Source organism: Ambystoma mexicanum, chromosome 1p (genome assembly GCF_040938575.1).
Source record: "Ambystoma mexicanum isolate Mex_15411 chromosome 1p, UKY_AmexF1_1, whole genome shotgun sequence".
NCBI classification, from domain to species: Eukaryota; Metazoa; Chordata; class Amphibia; order Caudata; family Ambystomatidae; genus Ambystoma; species Ambystoma mexicanum.
The window spans coordinates 18945900-18962411 of NC_090921.1; the positions used below are offsets into that span (position 1 = coordinate 18945900).

Sequence of the window (16512 nt, forward strand, 5' to 3'; positions counted from 1 at the left end):
AAGGCAACGTGGAATACCAGGCTGATGAGCCCAGCTGACCGATTGACCCCGAAATGCACGTCATCTCATCACGTGCCCTCAAGACCAATCAGCTGCTTCCAACCCTATAGGTGCCAACCCTTAGTATCCAATCCCAATCTCTTCTGTGTCCCCTAGGCCTTCCCACAGTGATGACGCTTTCTGTGAATATAATCAAAGTGTAACATGTTTTCTGCAGAGCACTCTCGGCGTGAGCAGAGTAGATTCTGCTTGCCCTAATTTTAGATAGAAACCTTTAATATCACTCTCACTTGGTCTTGGTCTCATTCCCTCCTGGGATGCGTTCTTATTGACTCTGTTGGGTGATTTACCAGCATTATTGGGGGTCTCTCACTTACACTACACAGGGTGCTTTGACTGAACCCATTAGAGGATTTAACAGCATCCCTGACTTCTAAAGACCAGGACCTGGTGCTCTGCCAATTCAATGAAGGAGAGGTTCAATAGTGGGATTGGGACCACATTTCTAAAAGTTTCCCTCCTGTGGGAAAGTCCACTTTTGTAGTGCCTAGAATTCCTGTGATCCCAAAAACAAGGTGGTAGCACAGGAATGGAGATGTCCAAATGGGCTTCAAAAGAGTTAAAGTTGGTCCCTGGACGAGCCTACATTTATGAAATATTTCTGAGGAACAGAGTTGCCAGAATGAACACGATAGGGTCCCTTAGGGGTGGCAAACTACTGTTTAAGGACTTGAATAACTGAAGAGAGGCATCAATAAAGAAAACCCGACATCTCCTGTTATACATCTTCATTAGAACTGATAGGCCGAGTTGTAATATTGGCCACTTCGGTTTCTTCTTGGAAATGGAGCCAGTGGCTTCCATTTTGATCTCGGATGGATGGTATCTAAGGATAACGGACCAGAGACGGCAGGATGGCAACCAGCAAGATCTGATTCCAAAGCACTAAATATTTCATAGGAATTACCAAGCCCAATTCATACATTTGGAATCCATAACAAGCCGGCAGGCAGAAACATTGAAAATAAAGCAGCACTGAGATGTTTGCAATCAAAGTAGTGTAGTGTTGCAAGGTCCAATCCTTAAGCTTGTCCATGGCGGTTAAAAGCCTCTCTCTCTCTCTCCAAGTCCATGGGAGGTGAAAGGGGGGAGTCCAGAACCATCCCTGGCCCTAAGGGAAAAGGCAACAAACAATACCCCGATGCTTGACCCCGTCATTTAGTGCCTATGCTAGCCACTGTTACCTGAGAGAAAGAAGAGGCCAGGAAGTGAGGAGTGAAGAAGATAAGATGGAAGAGACAGAAGCAATCGCCTGCCCAAATATAGCGGCAGCACTGCAAATCCTCGATCATCCCTGTGGTTGCTCAGAGACGCTGACTGCAGACACACAGCAGAACAGAGCAGCCACACCATAGCCTAGAGCGGCTGCACAAGGAATGGGACCGGCAAAGGCCGCTGAAGGGGAGTCACCCATTAGACCACCACAGGCTTTGTTTGGGAAGGTTCCCCGGATTTAACCTAGCAGTTCCCACTAATACAACCATGGAGAAGAATTTTGCGCAGTCCTGACGTAGTGAAACATTTCTTAAACTCTATACATTACAACTTTAATGTGTCATATGGTATGAAACCCCACTATAGTGCTTATCACACTCTGCAAATTCATAGGTATTCTCTCCTGTGTGGACTCTCTGGTGTGTTCTCAGTGATGAGCTGGTACTGAGGTTTTTAAATCGCATTCGCTACACTGGAACAGCGTCCCTCCTGTACGGAGTCTGATGTTTTCTGAGGTTTGAAAAGCCTGTAAAGTGCTTACCGCAGTCTGTGCACCCACAGGGCTTCTACCAGTGTGGATCCTATGATGTTTCTCTACAGAACATCTATAAGTAAAGCTTTTGCCACACTCTGCGCACTGTTACGGTCTGTCCCCCATATGGCATCTCTGATGTTTCTTCAAGTATGAATGCCCACTATGGGTTCTTTCGAGCGTGGATCATCTGATGCCTCCGCAGGTCATGCCGATAAGTAAAGCTTTTCTCACACTCTGTACACTTGTGTGGTCTCTCCCCTGTGTGGCATCTCTGATGTTTTCTCATGTCTGAATCCCGACTAAAGTGCTTACCGCACTCTTTGCACCCAAAGGGTTTCTCGCCAGTGTGGATCTTCTGATGCGTTCTCAGTGATGAGAAGTCAGTGAAGCTCTTCTGGCACTCTGTGCACTGGTACGGTCTTTCTCCTGTGTGAGACCTCTGGTGCACTTTCAGGTGTGACACGCTTCCAAAGTGCTTACCACACTCTGTGCACTCGTAAGGCTTCGCCCCGGTGTGGGTCTTCTGATGTAGTCTCAGATATGAGATATCAGTGAAGCATTTCTGGCACTCTGTACATTGGTACGGTCTCTCCTCTGTGTGGGATTTGTGATGTGCCCTGAGGTATGAAGCCAACCTAAAGCACTTACCACACTCTGTGCACTCATGAGGCTTACCGCCAGTGTGGATCCCCTGATGTTTTCGCAGTGATGAGCTGGTAGTGAAGCTTTTCTCACAAGTTGTACATGGATACAGTTTCTCCCCAGTGTGGGATCTCTGATGTGCCTTCAGGTTTGAAGCCTGCGTAAACTGCTTACCACACTCTGTGCACTCGTAGGGCTTTTCCCCAGTGTGGATCAACTGGTGTGAACTCAGAGTCCCGCGGGTACTGAAGCTTTTCTCACATACTGGGCATGGGTACGGTCTCTCCCCTGTGTGGGATCTCTGGTGTACTATCAGGGCTGAAGCCTGTGTAAATTGCTTTCCACACTCTGCACACTCGCACAGCTTCTCGCCAGTGTGAATCCTTCGGTGTCTTATGAGATTGGAGTAATCATTGAAGCTTTTCTCACACTCTGTGCACTGGTGCACCGTCTTCCCAGTCTGTCTCCTCTGCTGCATGAACGAACTCTTGGTTTTGGAAATGCCCTGACTATCTGTTGAAAGAAGCAGAGGAACAGGGTATTATTTTATGCCACTGGACAACCTAAAGGTAAAATGACACTCAGTGATCCCGCATGAATACCATCGGTCTACTGAATTAAACGTGCACGGGAAAAACCAAGATTCTGAAATGCAGCTCAAGTAAATGCCAAGGAGATAATACTTTCTTCCTATAAGTACACACAAAGTAACATTTCATATTTAAAACCAAATAGTCATGTCAATCACATTAAAACGGTACACATATATAAAATGCTTCTTCTACAAAGAACTGCTTTACAAATCTCTCTCTAATTCTGAATGCCTTTTCCATAAACAAGATCATAAAGTGCCAGATGGTATGTATTTTATTTCCCAATAATGTTATATTAAGAGAGTCTCTGTCTCTCTCTCTCTCTCTCTCTCCTCTCCTCTCCTCTCCGACCCCCCCCTCTGCCGGTACAGGGTAAAAGGTGCTGGTGCTGTTCACCCCGTACCGCCTCATTACGAGGTCCCCTTGCGGGACCCAGGAAGCAACGCCTGGTCAAACCAGGCGTGCTCACCGGGTCCCGCGAGGGAAAGATGGAGCAAATAACAGGCCAACTCGTAATGGCCCGTTGTTTGCTCCCATTCCCATTCGGCCCTATGGGGGCTGGAATGGAAATGGGGAAGGACCGGGTCCTTGGAGGGAGGAATGACCGGGCCTTCCAAACTCGGAATGGCCTGGTAATTCCTCATTCTGAGGACCCGGACGCAATTTCGGCAGGAGCCATGCCGCCAATAGCGACATGGCTACCGCCGAGGTCATAATGAGGCCCCATGTTTCCACATCCAGGAAAGCATTCCACTGGCTGATGGTGGGGGATCGCATCAAATTTAAGGTGGCGTGTCTTGTGTACTAGTGTCACAAACTCGCACCCAGATACCTGAATGCGAGAATCCACCAGTAATACCCAACCAAAGTCCTCCGATCAGGAGACAAACTCTTGGTATATGCCCCCCGGACAAAACGTACTTCTAAAGTTGACAGGAGGTTCTCAGTGTTTGGTCCCAAGTTGTGGAATAAGTTGCCCATTGGTATACGTTCATGTACTACATTGGCAAGGTTCAGAAAAGAATTAAAAACCTTCATATTTAAATAAATCTAAGTATTCAGGGCGACTATAGGCCATCACAGCAAAATATTCAACATTTAGTGAACATCTGCGCCCGAATGCAGTTTTCAGCCTGGTGCGCGTAAGACATTTTTCAAATTTCAATTCCCATTCATGAATGGTGCTGGTGCATCCATCAAGGTCTGCGAGCGGGTGCCGTTCCACCCGCCAGGTCAGACCGGGGGGGCAGAAAGGCACCCGCTCGCAGACCTCGGAGTATTCCGGTAACAACGGTGCCGGTAGCTTACTGGCACTGTTATTACCGTACCGGCACACTCGTAATGAGGCCCAATGGCAGGATGGAGTAAGGACTAACTTGCCCTATACTAAGGGGGAGATTTCCAAACCTAAAGAAAAGGAACACGTTACTTACCAGTAACTATCGTTCTCCAGCAAGGGTCTGGCATGGATTCTCATGCTCATGAACATTCCCGTTGCCAGGCCGGGAATCATCAGTAAAAGAAAAACAGTTTCACTTTCACTTATAAACTGTATTTCTTCTTTAAACCAATCACTATCCTCTGGGTCATACTGCGGTTAATGTTCAGTATGCTCTCTCACGAAAGATCTGAAAAACATTGATCTGTACGGAATTAATTGGCAATACCGCCAATTCTCCAACTGCAAGACCAAGTGGGCAGTCTATGGAATAAAATGCCCCTGCGGGCTGATCTAGGTAGGCAAGTGTAAATGAGAGAGTTGTCCGCTCCTGCCTTAAAAACGGCATCGAAGATAAACCGATGGTGGCTCAATTTAAAGCTTTACATCACAAACATCCTGCTTTTCTGTGGTTTATAATGCAAACAGTACAAAATCCCTTCCGAGGTGGAGATCGTGACCTTTTGCAGAAAAAACTAGAGCAAAAATGGATACAGCGCTTAGACTCAGTAAAGAAAGGCCTCAATGTTTCAATAGAATGGAGCTTCTTTCCATTAAGCCCCCATTCATCGTGGCAGCAATTACCACGTGTGAATAACATTTTGATTGTACCCTGAACCTCCTTTTCTACAACATATCAATTTGTCCTTGATGGCAATATTTGTTCCTGTTTTTAATTGTATGTACAACAATGCATGAGATTATGTCACAGCCACTAATGTATGACCCTGTAAACCAAACGTTGTGATTAAGCTGTGCCCCAATATCATATTACGTTTTTGACTGAAGAATTTGTATATCGAGAATGCTATCTGATACAATTTTCACTCTTCAGTTGACTTCATCCTGACACTGCCTAGACAATGCTCCCATTTCGATTCGCAATCTCGGTCTGACATACCACACTTACATGGTGTCAGCCGAACACACTGCGTGAATATATGACTCACCGACACATATTAGCAGACCATCAATACGTAAGCATTTATTTTGTGCAATGCCTCTGTATACTATTATGTTTTCTTGTATTCTACCGCTCCTGCGTAGCCCTCCACAAGTGGCACGTCTCGAGATACAATAACACCGTAGTCTGGCATACTCGCGCTGCCATTCGTCATTTCTGACAACACCTCCCGGCAGACCACGTAATCTTTTCTGCTTTGGTGCGCATGCGTCCAATCTGAGGCACTCGTGCTGGATTCTCCACTAGCACTAACAAGGTAACTCACGTGTACCGCACTTCCGTATAGACTCTGCAGTAACCTGTGAATACAGTTTCTGCACAACTCTTCTCTTGTCCTAAAACGTGATCGCTCGTTCTGGATCACCCCAAAACACCATTTGCTTTAACTCCACAGACGTTCTATGTCAACCACAGCCGCCCATTTTCTCCCGAGCCGCTGATGATAAAAACTAACTCTCCTGTAACATAACGGACGAGCGAGTACGAGGAAAATATGTTAGTGCCTACCATACTAAGGCCCTCATTACGAGTTGGGCTATCTGCCCTACCGCCAAACCCACCAGCGCTATTAGTGCCGGATCACAGGTTTGGCGGATTTGGAATTCCCCATTCCCCATTGAGCCCATTCGGGAATTCCCCATTCCCCATTGGGCTCAATGGGGAAATTTCGCACTCATACCGCCGGCGGATTTCCCGCCGGTGGTATGAGAGCTCATTTTCGGCGGATTTCCCCCAGCACAGAGCTGGGGAGAAATCCGCCGAAGCCCTGATTTTGCGGACCGTTAAATCCGGCGGTAATAGCTGGACCGCCAGATTTAAGGGTTGCCGCCAAACTCGTGATGAGGCCCTAAATCACAGGTACCTCGCTCTTGTTCTGTTATTCACATTGAATGCCTTTGTCCATATTTAGTTTTTATTTTAATACAACACCTGAACGCCGCAGGTTGTCTCGCCCACACCGGATGACATTAGAGAACTGTGACCATCAGCGTGTGAGCAATCACCATACTATCTGGTCCTCCACAGACTGACATACGTGATCACTACTAGCATTCACAGGTACAATGCCCTTCTTTTTTCTTTATTTCTTCCATACAATATGATCATCCTGTAATAGTAAACATTACAAACCTGATTTTTACAGGTTGCTTTGTGTATTTACAACCTGATGCCCTTCAATCCAGACTGTGGCAATATTTCCCGTGAGTGCCCCCAAACCAAATAGAGGTATGTTGACTAGTTCTCTCTTTTTTTCTGCACTATTTAGGTTGAGCACTGTCATTATATGACGGCACATCCACTTACGTGTTGTTTTATCTGTATTATTTCTAGATGTTGCCCTGATTAGATCTGACCGACCAACTCTCTACTTATTCCTATGTCTTCTACGACGCCAAGCCCTGATGAGGTTTGGCACTATTTTGTGAACCAAGACATCTGTCAGTCGCTCTATAGTTACACCTTTGCCTGAACTGGAAACACAAAGAGAAGTGTCAACAAACTTTGAGATGAGCAATGTATTGAATAATAGCTCATGAATACCTTTGATGTTTTATACACTGTCAAAACAAAGTGACTGCTATGTTCCATGCATTTTTTTGTGTAGAGTAGACACTACGGTCGCTTTTATAACTTATGTGTTTGTTCCACTGTTGCACCATGTACACCTTTCTAGAATACATTTGTTTTTATTTCATGTGCCCTACTGGTGTAATTTTATTTAATCATGTTACAATAGGCTTTAGAACTACGCCAACCACCCCCTTGCGCTACCAGGGAGAAGTAGCCTTTTACTCAGCTCTTTTCTGATGCTGTTATAACCCTTTTGAGTTATCCCCTCCGTCACCAAAAAAGAGGGTACCCCAGCCTCCATGTCCTGCCCATCCAATGGCAGTCTCTCCCTAAGCCCCTCCTCTGGCAGCCATCTTCAAATTTGGTAAGCACGTAAAGTGGCAGTATGACCAGGAAGAGCCAGAGAGAACAATAGTCACAGGTAAGTAACATGTTCCTTCTCCAGTATGGGGTCTGGCATGGATTCACATGCTCATGAACAACGAATACATAGCAGTACACACATGCACAACCACGGGAGGTGGCAAGGTTCTACAGAAGCAATTAACCCTTACCTCTGGAATAGACTCACCTCAAGCGAACAGGTTGCGCAGCACTTCTCGGCCGACTCTGGATTCCTCCCTGGAATCCCTGTTGACGCTGTAGAACATTGTGAAGGTGTTTGTGTATCTCCACGTAGCAGCCCTGCCGATGTCCAGCAGGGGCACACCAGACAGGAACGACGTTGTCGCACTGATCGCTCTGGTGGAGTGGGCTCTCGGACAGCCGGGCAGTGGTCGGTTCACCAAATGATGACAGTGCATGATGCAGCCAGAGAGCCACCTTGAGATGGAAGCCTTGGACAAAGCCTTCCCATGGTTTACAGGAACAAAGTTCACAAACAGTTATGAAGTCTTCTGAAAACTGTTCATGCATGCCACATAGAACTTCAGGGCATGAGCAACGTCCAGCGAGTGCAAAGCCTTCACAGCCGGTGACTAAGACTTTAGGGGAAAAAACAGGAAACACCAAACGCTTGTTGAGGTGGAATTCTAACTGAACCTTCAGCATAAAAAGGGGTACGTCCACAGCACCACCCTCGATTTGTGCAAAGTCAGGTATGGCTGTTTGCAGGATAGGGCCTGTATCTACCCTACCCTTCTGGCAGAAGGGATGGCCACAAGGAAAACAGTTTTCCACGAGAGGAACTTGAGAGGTGCCTGTTACATAGGCTCGAAGGGCCCCCCTGCCCCCATGAGCCTCGTCAGGGGCAGGAGACTTCACTGTTGGCAAATCAAAAAAGTCCCTTGAGAATTTCCTTGACGAGTCGGTGGGACCAAAGTGAAGGTCTTCCTGGAGACCTGGCGTAGCAGGATATTGCCGCAAGATGTACTTTGATAGAGGCATGCGCCAATCCAGCCTTGGCCAAGTATTGGAAGGATCTTCGGGGCTGTGACACTCAGAGGGGTAATATTCTGAGACCGGCACCGCATAGCGAAACGCTTCCACTTGTGACCGTAGCACTTCAAAGTCGACAACGCCCTGGCCTTGACAAGGACCTCCCTGCAGTCTGCCAGCAAATAATATCCTCCAAACTCTAGGGATCCTGGCTTGTGATGCAGGATTGCGCCTCCTTCTCTGGTGAGAAGATCCGGAACCACTGGCAGTTTGACCGGTGGCGACGCCGACAGGCTGAGAAGGTCCGGATACCAAATCTGCCTCTGCCACGCCAGGGTGATAAGTATCATCCTGCATTAGCACTGTTTGAGTGTGTTGGTGACTTGCAGAAGGAGATGCAATGGAGGAAACAAGTACAAAAACATCCCTTTCCGTTCCCCAGGCTCCTCAGTTGGTGGAATCTACTGGCAAACTTCTGGCATTTGGAGTTTGCTGCCGTCACAAACAGATCAATCTGGTGAATTGATTGCCTGTGGTCAGGCTCGTTTCCTGCCCCCTCCCTCCACCTAAGTTGGGGCTGTGGAAAGTGGACATGGGGCCTCATTCCGAGTAGGGCGGTAAGGGATACCGGGCACCAGTAAGGAGACCGGTGCCGGTAATCCCTTACCGCCCTACTACGAGGTCCCTTAGGGGGTCCATCCTTTAACGCCTGGTCTGACCAGGCGGGCCCGTTAAAGGACTTCAGAGCTAATAACGGTACCGCAATTTGCGGTACCGTTATTAGCGCCTTCCCCATTCCCAATGAGCCCTATGGGGGCTCAAATTGGAATGGGGAATGGCTTTTTCAATGGGGATTTATCGGTCCTGCAAACGTCGGACTACACCGGTAAGTCCCCATTGAACAAGACTGGTGCCGGTACCGTTATTGGAGACCAGTCATGGCGCAAATAGCACCATGACTACCTCCAATCTCGGAACAAGGGTCATGGAGTCAGTAGTCGTGTTTTATGATAAGACGCACCCCAGGAGGTGACCTAGTGCTTGGGACACCCTTCCTAGTGTTTGCAACCATCATCATAATTTAACCAAATGAAATGAGTGAAGTTCTTTGGACTCAGAGGCACCATTCTAAAGCACTACTCAGGAATATGCAATTGACAATGAGGGTAGTACGTTCATATATTTTTAATATCACACCTATCTTCTACAAGCTCTAATTTTCATTGCACAAGCCATAACAGAAGCAACTATAACATAGCACATTACCATACATATGAAAATAATTGCTATGTGAGCAAAGAACATGGTTTACATTAATAGGGAAAAGAACAAGTGATCATTTTAGTTTACCAGCTTGAGTGACATGGGATTAATACTATGTTGAGCTATGCTATGGGTTAAGATGCCAAACGCTTTTAGTCTCTAAATGCACACAGCCAGACTCCACATTTAACTCACGCTGTAGGACAAGATGTGTTGCACACAACCAGACTACGGCTTCCTGTGCAGCTGGGCATGCTTATCTTGCTCTCTCGTCTCTGCTCTGAGATCTGCAACGGATCTCTCTCCAGCCCCCATGACCCGAGTCTGCCGATTGCTGTGCAAATCTCCCCCTGCCCCCATCCCCCGAATCCAGCTTGCGTTTTATACGCAACACAGGAATCAGACCTATGCGTCACATCGCATATTTGTGAGGTTAAAGCTTTCCACTTAGAGTGTTCCCTTGTCTGTTGAACATACAACATGCCTATGTGCAAACTTATGAGAGACAGGTGCACTCTGTGTCCATTGGTTGCATCCACTATAGTAACTGGGCTTCCGTTCAGTGAACGGGTAAAACGCGTCAATTGCTTCCACCCAACTTCAAACTCCATTATATTAACTGGGCTTCTGAAGGGGTAACGCATGTCACTTGCTTCCACACACTGAACTGTGCGCGTGTATTTTGGTGCTTGTGTCCTTTGACTGCTTATCAGATCTAAATGATATAAAAAAAGAACCTCCTGACCTTGCTATGTGCCAATTAAGACAGGAAGTTGCAACCTGCGGTTAGGTTTCTCTGCTGGAGAGGGAAGCTATGATTTCCTGGCCTCTTGCAACATAGATGTTCTACAGCACATGTCTGCCTCTGCTCCTTGTCAAGAATACGTGTATTATTTGGAAGTGTGTGTATTGTATTCAACGAACATTTGCCGCTGCTTGCTATTGACTGTTTCATCTGTAAAGTTTCCTGATGTGTGACCAACTGTCTTACCAGGCACCTTGTCCATGATCTATAATACTGGGGCCTGCCCCACTTAGCGAAGATGCGGTCCACATGGTCCTGCCGAAGTTACCACTCTTGGCAGGAGCACAATACCCAGCTGTGGTAGTGTGCAATGGTGTTCTTGACTCCTGCTAAGTGAAGAGGGACAAGGAACATCTCTTGTCTGATGGCCCAGCGCCACAATTCCTGCGCCTTCTGATGTAGAACATGGTGGTGGTGTTTTCCGTGAAGATCCTCACCATCTTCGAATGACTTGAGGGCCCAAAACACTGCCGTAGCTCTAGGATGTTGATATTGAGATCCTTCTCATCCAGCCGCCAGAGGCCTCTGTGCAGACATCCTGTATGGTCTCCCCAGTCTTCCAGAGAAGCATCCTTGGTCACTGTCTCCTGGTATGGATGATTTTGAAACCCCGTGCCATGGGCGATGTTGGAGCGGACACCCCACCGCCTATGACCCGATGGAACTCCTTGTTGAGCGGGTTCTTGTGTGCAAAGCTTCCAGACACCTGTATCCAGCGAGCATCCAGGAACTCCTGAAGAGGTTGCATTTGCAACCTGCAGAGCCGTATGATGTAGATGCAGGAGGACATCATGCCGAGCAACAACTTGATGGTCCGCACCGTGGCTTTCCTCATCAACAGCTGCGGCACCGTCCCTTGAATCGCCGCTACCCTCTCCTCCAAGTGCGACGCCACACAGGACACTCTATTGATTCTTGCTCCTAGGAACAGCGCGTTCTGCGATGGAGTTAAGCAGGACTTTGGCTAGTTGATGGAGAATACCAGGTCCATCAGTAGCTGGACGGTCGCCTCCTTGTGTCCCATGGCTAACTCTCACGAGCGGGCCCGGATGAGTCAGTCATCGAGGTACGGGTATACATGTATGCCCCGTAGACATAGATGGGACGCCACCGGTGGCAGGCATTTTGTGAACACTCTGGGGGCCGACTTCAATCCGAAAGGCAGAGCCTTGAACTGGTAGTACCGACCCTGCACTACGAAATGCAGAAATGTGAATGGGGACGTGGAAGTAGGCGTCCTCCAGGTCCAGCAACGACAAGAAGTTCCTTCCTCCAGTTGGCCAAGCATGTGCTGCAACATGACGTGACAACCCTGAACTTTTTGGGACTTCAAGAATTTGTTCAGACCTCGCAGGTCTAGGATAGGCCTTCAGCCACTTGTCTTCTTTCTGACCAGAAAGTATCTAGAACAGACTCCGGAGCCCCAGAGTCGAGAGGGAACTAGCTCCATTGCCCCTTTTCGCAGTATGGCCCGTACCTCTTCCAGGGGCTTAAGGATGTGCTGCTCCTAGCTGGTAACTTGAGGGATCCACGGACACCTGCGTTGAAACCCCAGGATGTGCCCCTGGGCCAAACCGTCCAGCACCCATCTCTTAGCGTTGATCTTCTTCCACTCGCTGACGAACCTAGTCAGCCACCCGGGTGCACGGTTTGGGTCCAGACATCACGGCCAGTTCAGGCCTGTTTCGGAGCCGGTGTCATGTCCTGCGGGTGACAGCAACGTTGTCCTCTAGTACCGTAGGTCTGGGAACGGCCACTGTAGGCTTCTTGCATCGTGGATCTGGATGGCTGATGGTACAAAGAGGACAAACCTTGAAGACTTGCTCGACTTTTCCCTGGAGGAGCAAAAAGAAGAGTGCTGCTGCTGGAGTGTGCCCACGCAACGGGCCGTCTCTGTATCGCCTTGATGGCCTGGAGGGACTGGCAGATGACCTTCCCGAACAAGTTCTCTCCGTCAAAGGGCATGTCCAACACCTTCGCCTAGGTCTGAAGCAACCTGAGATTAGTCAAGTGATCTGTTGGACTTATATATATATATATAGGGTTTCCAAGATTTCTTCCGGGTAGCAAATGTTTGATATATGGCAGGGTCATCTGTTTTTCGTGTCTCCTCTTTGAAGAGGAGTTTATTATAGGCAGATTAGTGTGACTTACTACTATCCCAGTGTTCAAGTTCATTAGTAGTCGGTGTAGAGCACTTGTGTTTTCTGGGTGAGTAGCGGGTCAGTAGGAGATCCGGCCTTGTTGGTTTCTTTTAGTAGGTTGCTGAGGGTTTGCATGCTAATAGGTTTCAATTGAGTGAATGTTGCGTTGGTTATTGGTTCTGGTTTCTGGTAGGGTGTTGCTAGTGGTCCTACTGGATGCATCAATGGCTTGTTGGAGTGAGTGGATTTGTGTTCTACGGTGGACCACAAAGCTGTCACATAACATTTGCGAGGGTACAGTTGTGTTGCTGCATGAGGTTGAATTTTTTATTTACGATTCTGTACATTTACTTTTGGGGGTTGTTGCCGATTGAATTCTTGCGGCAGAGTATGGTTTCTTGTCTTTCAAGACTGACGATTTGTTTAGCTGAATTTGTTGATTGTAGTTTATGTACAGTTGGTTGTAATCTTTCTTCCATGTCTTTTTCAGTTATGTTATGTTTTCTTGTGTTCTCTTAGTTCCTCTGTTTCATCTGGCCGCAACATTTTTTGGTGTGGGCTTGAATGTTTTTAAGGGTGCCAATTGGTCCAACAAGTCTGATTCAGGTGTGAAGGTTCTGTGTTCAATGGTGGCTGGCGTCATTTCATTTAGTTGGGGGGTATAAGGTTTGCTGGTTTCTAGAAATTGGGTCAGTGTTTCTAGAGCGAGCCTATTCCAGTTTCTTTTGTTAGTCACTGTTTTATGTTTGTGACTCATGTGGTTTGGGGTTTTGAAACCTTCCCTGCAGAAAACTGCTCTGGAGAGTTTCCAGAAGGGCACTGAGGGAGTTAGTTGTGGGTTTCGTTTTTTTTCTTTCGAACCAGGTGTTGACATTTCCCAGGATGATGATGTCATGTTATAGAGCTAGGCTGGCTATGGCATCAGCGAGTTTTGTGGCAATGTTAAGGTTGTAGCTAAGAAGAAAGAGTAAGTTGAATTGTTCAGAGTTTGAGGTTGACTAGGAGTGATTTGCAGTCTCCAATGTCTGTCGAAGGTAAATATGTGGAGCGGAGGTGGTTTCGGTGTGCCACGGTGATTGCTCCACCCTTTCTGCCATCTCTGTTCGATTGTATTCGTATATAGTTGCCTGGTATGGCTTCATGAGTGATTACTATGTAGTTGTCTGATGATGAGGAAGAGGGCGCCAATGCCGCCTTCTCTTAGGATGTCGTATATCTATGTTTTGTGTTTTTCCATGGGTGGGGATGGGGTATATGCATTGTTTGTCTGCTTATTTCTGGGTGTGTTGCTAAATCAAATATCCCTGGGAGGTCGCATGATGGGTCTTTGTTTTGTATCATTATAGGTTTTATGTTATTTTAAAGGTTCTGATGCCGCGCACTGTTGCCGCCTATGTAGTCTCTTGGCACTCTGGCAGATCTGCAATGCGGGCAGGGGGGTGGTGGTTAGTAGGATTGAGAGGCAGGGAAAAAAACATGAGAGCTGTGATGTGCTGTTGGTAGCTTCAGTTTGGATACACCGTTCACTGGGCGTAGGTGTGATTTTCGGTTGGTAGCGGCCATGTGGTGTTGGGCGGGAGTATGTGTAGTTTGTTTCGATGTTGTGAAATATGTGCGGATTGTGGTGCTGTAGAGGTTTGGCTGTGTTTAGTTGAAGGTTTGCGAGGTATATGCAGAAGGGTGAGATTTTAGTACAGTTTGTTAGTGGCAGAACCTTTCCTACCCCTGCTGTTCTCACTAAATGCAATTCATATCCCTTCACCTGTTGAACATTCTACAGTATAGCAATACCACCCCCACAAGTTCAGCCAGGGATAGTGGGTTCTGTGTCCCGTGGTCAGCCTGTGGGCTGCCTGGTTTGTGCATCTAGCCCCTTTCCTTTATGAGTGACGTGTTCCACACCCTCATTGGTCAGATTAAGTTGAACACCTCTCCCTTCCCAGTTTCCACCTTTGGCCCTTTATCTGGATGGGTACACTTCAGCTCATAAAAAACATCCTTCCCATTCAGACGCCTGTCTTCTCCACTGCCTTCCACTCCGGTTAATCCCCATTCCTTTTCTGTTGTGTGTTCGTTTCATCGTGCGTGGGTGTTGATCAGTTGTTTTCGTCCCGTTTGGAGATTAAGAGCCAGGTTTTTAGTAGTTTCTTGAATTTTAGAAGGCCCTTCATAGTTTGTATTTCTCCGAGGAGACAGTTCCGTAGTTGTACGGCTAAGCAAGAGAATGCTGATCCGCCAAATATTTTCCTTGTGTATGGTTTAGGTTCTAAGCAGATGTCATCGATAGCTAGAAGTGTTCTAGTTGGCTGGTAGATGGTGATTTTCTTTTGTATGAATTCCACTCCTTGGCCGTGGACTGCTCTATGTTATGCACATTGTTTTGAAGGCGATTCATTTTTTGACTGAGAGCCAATGTGGATTCCTTAGTGCTGGAGTGATGTGGTCCCTTCTTGAGAGTTTGAGGAGAAGTCTGGTAGCTGCATGCTGTATTCGTTGCAGTTTCCTCAATAAGTAGTATGGCATTCTGAGGTATATGCTGTTGGTGTAGTGTATCCTGGACAGAGGATGTACTGGTTGCTTCCTTGATTGTTGGATCTATCCTCAATTTCCATCTTGTCCGGGTTGATTTTGAGGTTGTTATTGTTAATCCATTTGCAAGACATAAATTAGTTTTCCAAATTTGATTAGCAGAGATTGCTAATTAATCTTTATTTGATTAGCAATAAACCCATTTGATTAGCAATGTTGTACAAATATTTTTAACACCACCAGAAGTTACTTTTACCATACAAATGAACAATGCAGCAGTTTTGTGTACCACTGAAGTAAGACATTAGAGATCAGTCAGACCTTACAAGTTCTTTAAAATCACACTAGACCTGCAGGTCGGGTAACTTACTTTACCCACTTGACCGAAGAGAAATGCATTAGACCCATGGCAACGGATGACAACAAATTTAAATGTGCTTACTGTAAAATGGTGCACATCACCACAATCCCATTTTAGTTTGGCACACTGCAGGGGCCAGCCCTGCACAATGAACCTTTTATATGACATTTACTGCAAACAAAGTAAAGTTTAAATACAAGTTTTAAACATCCCTTGCAAATGGTACTGGGCCTTGAAATGTACTTATTTTATTTATTTATAGAGCACCCAAAGCCCAAATGCATCTAGGCGCTAGTGCAAACTTAATGATGGTTACAGATATGAGGAGCATAGCATCATCGTTACGTAGGTACAAATTTACACACTGCACAGTAAGCATATTTATGCATTACAGAATAGTCTTTTATCTACACAGGTAGAGCCGTCAATGATCCAGGTCTAAGAGGCTACTCTGGTGGGTCTGTCCTGAAGAGCAGGGTTTTTAGATTGTTTCTGAATGACCAGAAGGAGGTATCATTTCTTAGGTGGGTAAGGAGGGCATTCCACAGTTTCGGTGCTATTGTAGGGAAGGTTGAGCCTCCAGTTTTTGTCTTCTGAATTTAGGGGCGATGAGCAGTAGGTCTATTTGATTGGACTTTATGGATAGGATTGCTGGGGTATAGTAGTGCCTTGTTAGCCATGCATTTGTGAGTAAGTGTGAGGATTTTGAAATTGATTCTGTCCTGGACAGGGAGCCAGTGGATCTTTCTCCTGAAGGAAAAGATATGTTTGTGGCTTGGAATGTTTAGGGCGGCTCTAATGGTGTTACTTTGCACAACCTCTAATTTTTGAATGTTTCTTGAGCTAGTTCCTTCATTCAGAGAATTACAGTAGTCGATCCGAGATAAAATCAAGGCTCTAGCCAAAGTGGTAGTATTGTTGGAAGAAAGGAACAATCAGGTAAGATCGCTCAGTGGGTTCAGCGCTCGATGCTGCGATCTGAGCGTGATCTGCAGGTCGCAGGTTCGAAACCCA

The 16512-nt window shown here is 46.7% G+C and overlaps 1 protein-coding gene across 1 annotated transcript in view; it reads right to left on the reverse strand.

Moving 5' to 3' along the window:
* Positions 1 to 1581: 1581 nt before the first annotated feature.
* LOC138564054 (oocyte zinc finger protein XlCOF6-like) overlaps positions 1582 to 16512 on the reverse strand; it is an 80790-nt gene continuing 65859 nt past the window's right edge. Inside the window, exon 3 of the mRNA XM_069642882.1 lies at positions 1582 to 2965. Within this exon, the coding sequence (XP_069498983.1) occupies positions 1971 to 2965 (995 nt within the window). The 3' untranslated portion in view covers positions 1582 to 1970. The remainder of the gene's footprint in view (positions 2966 to 16512) is intronic.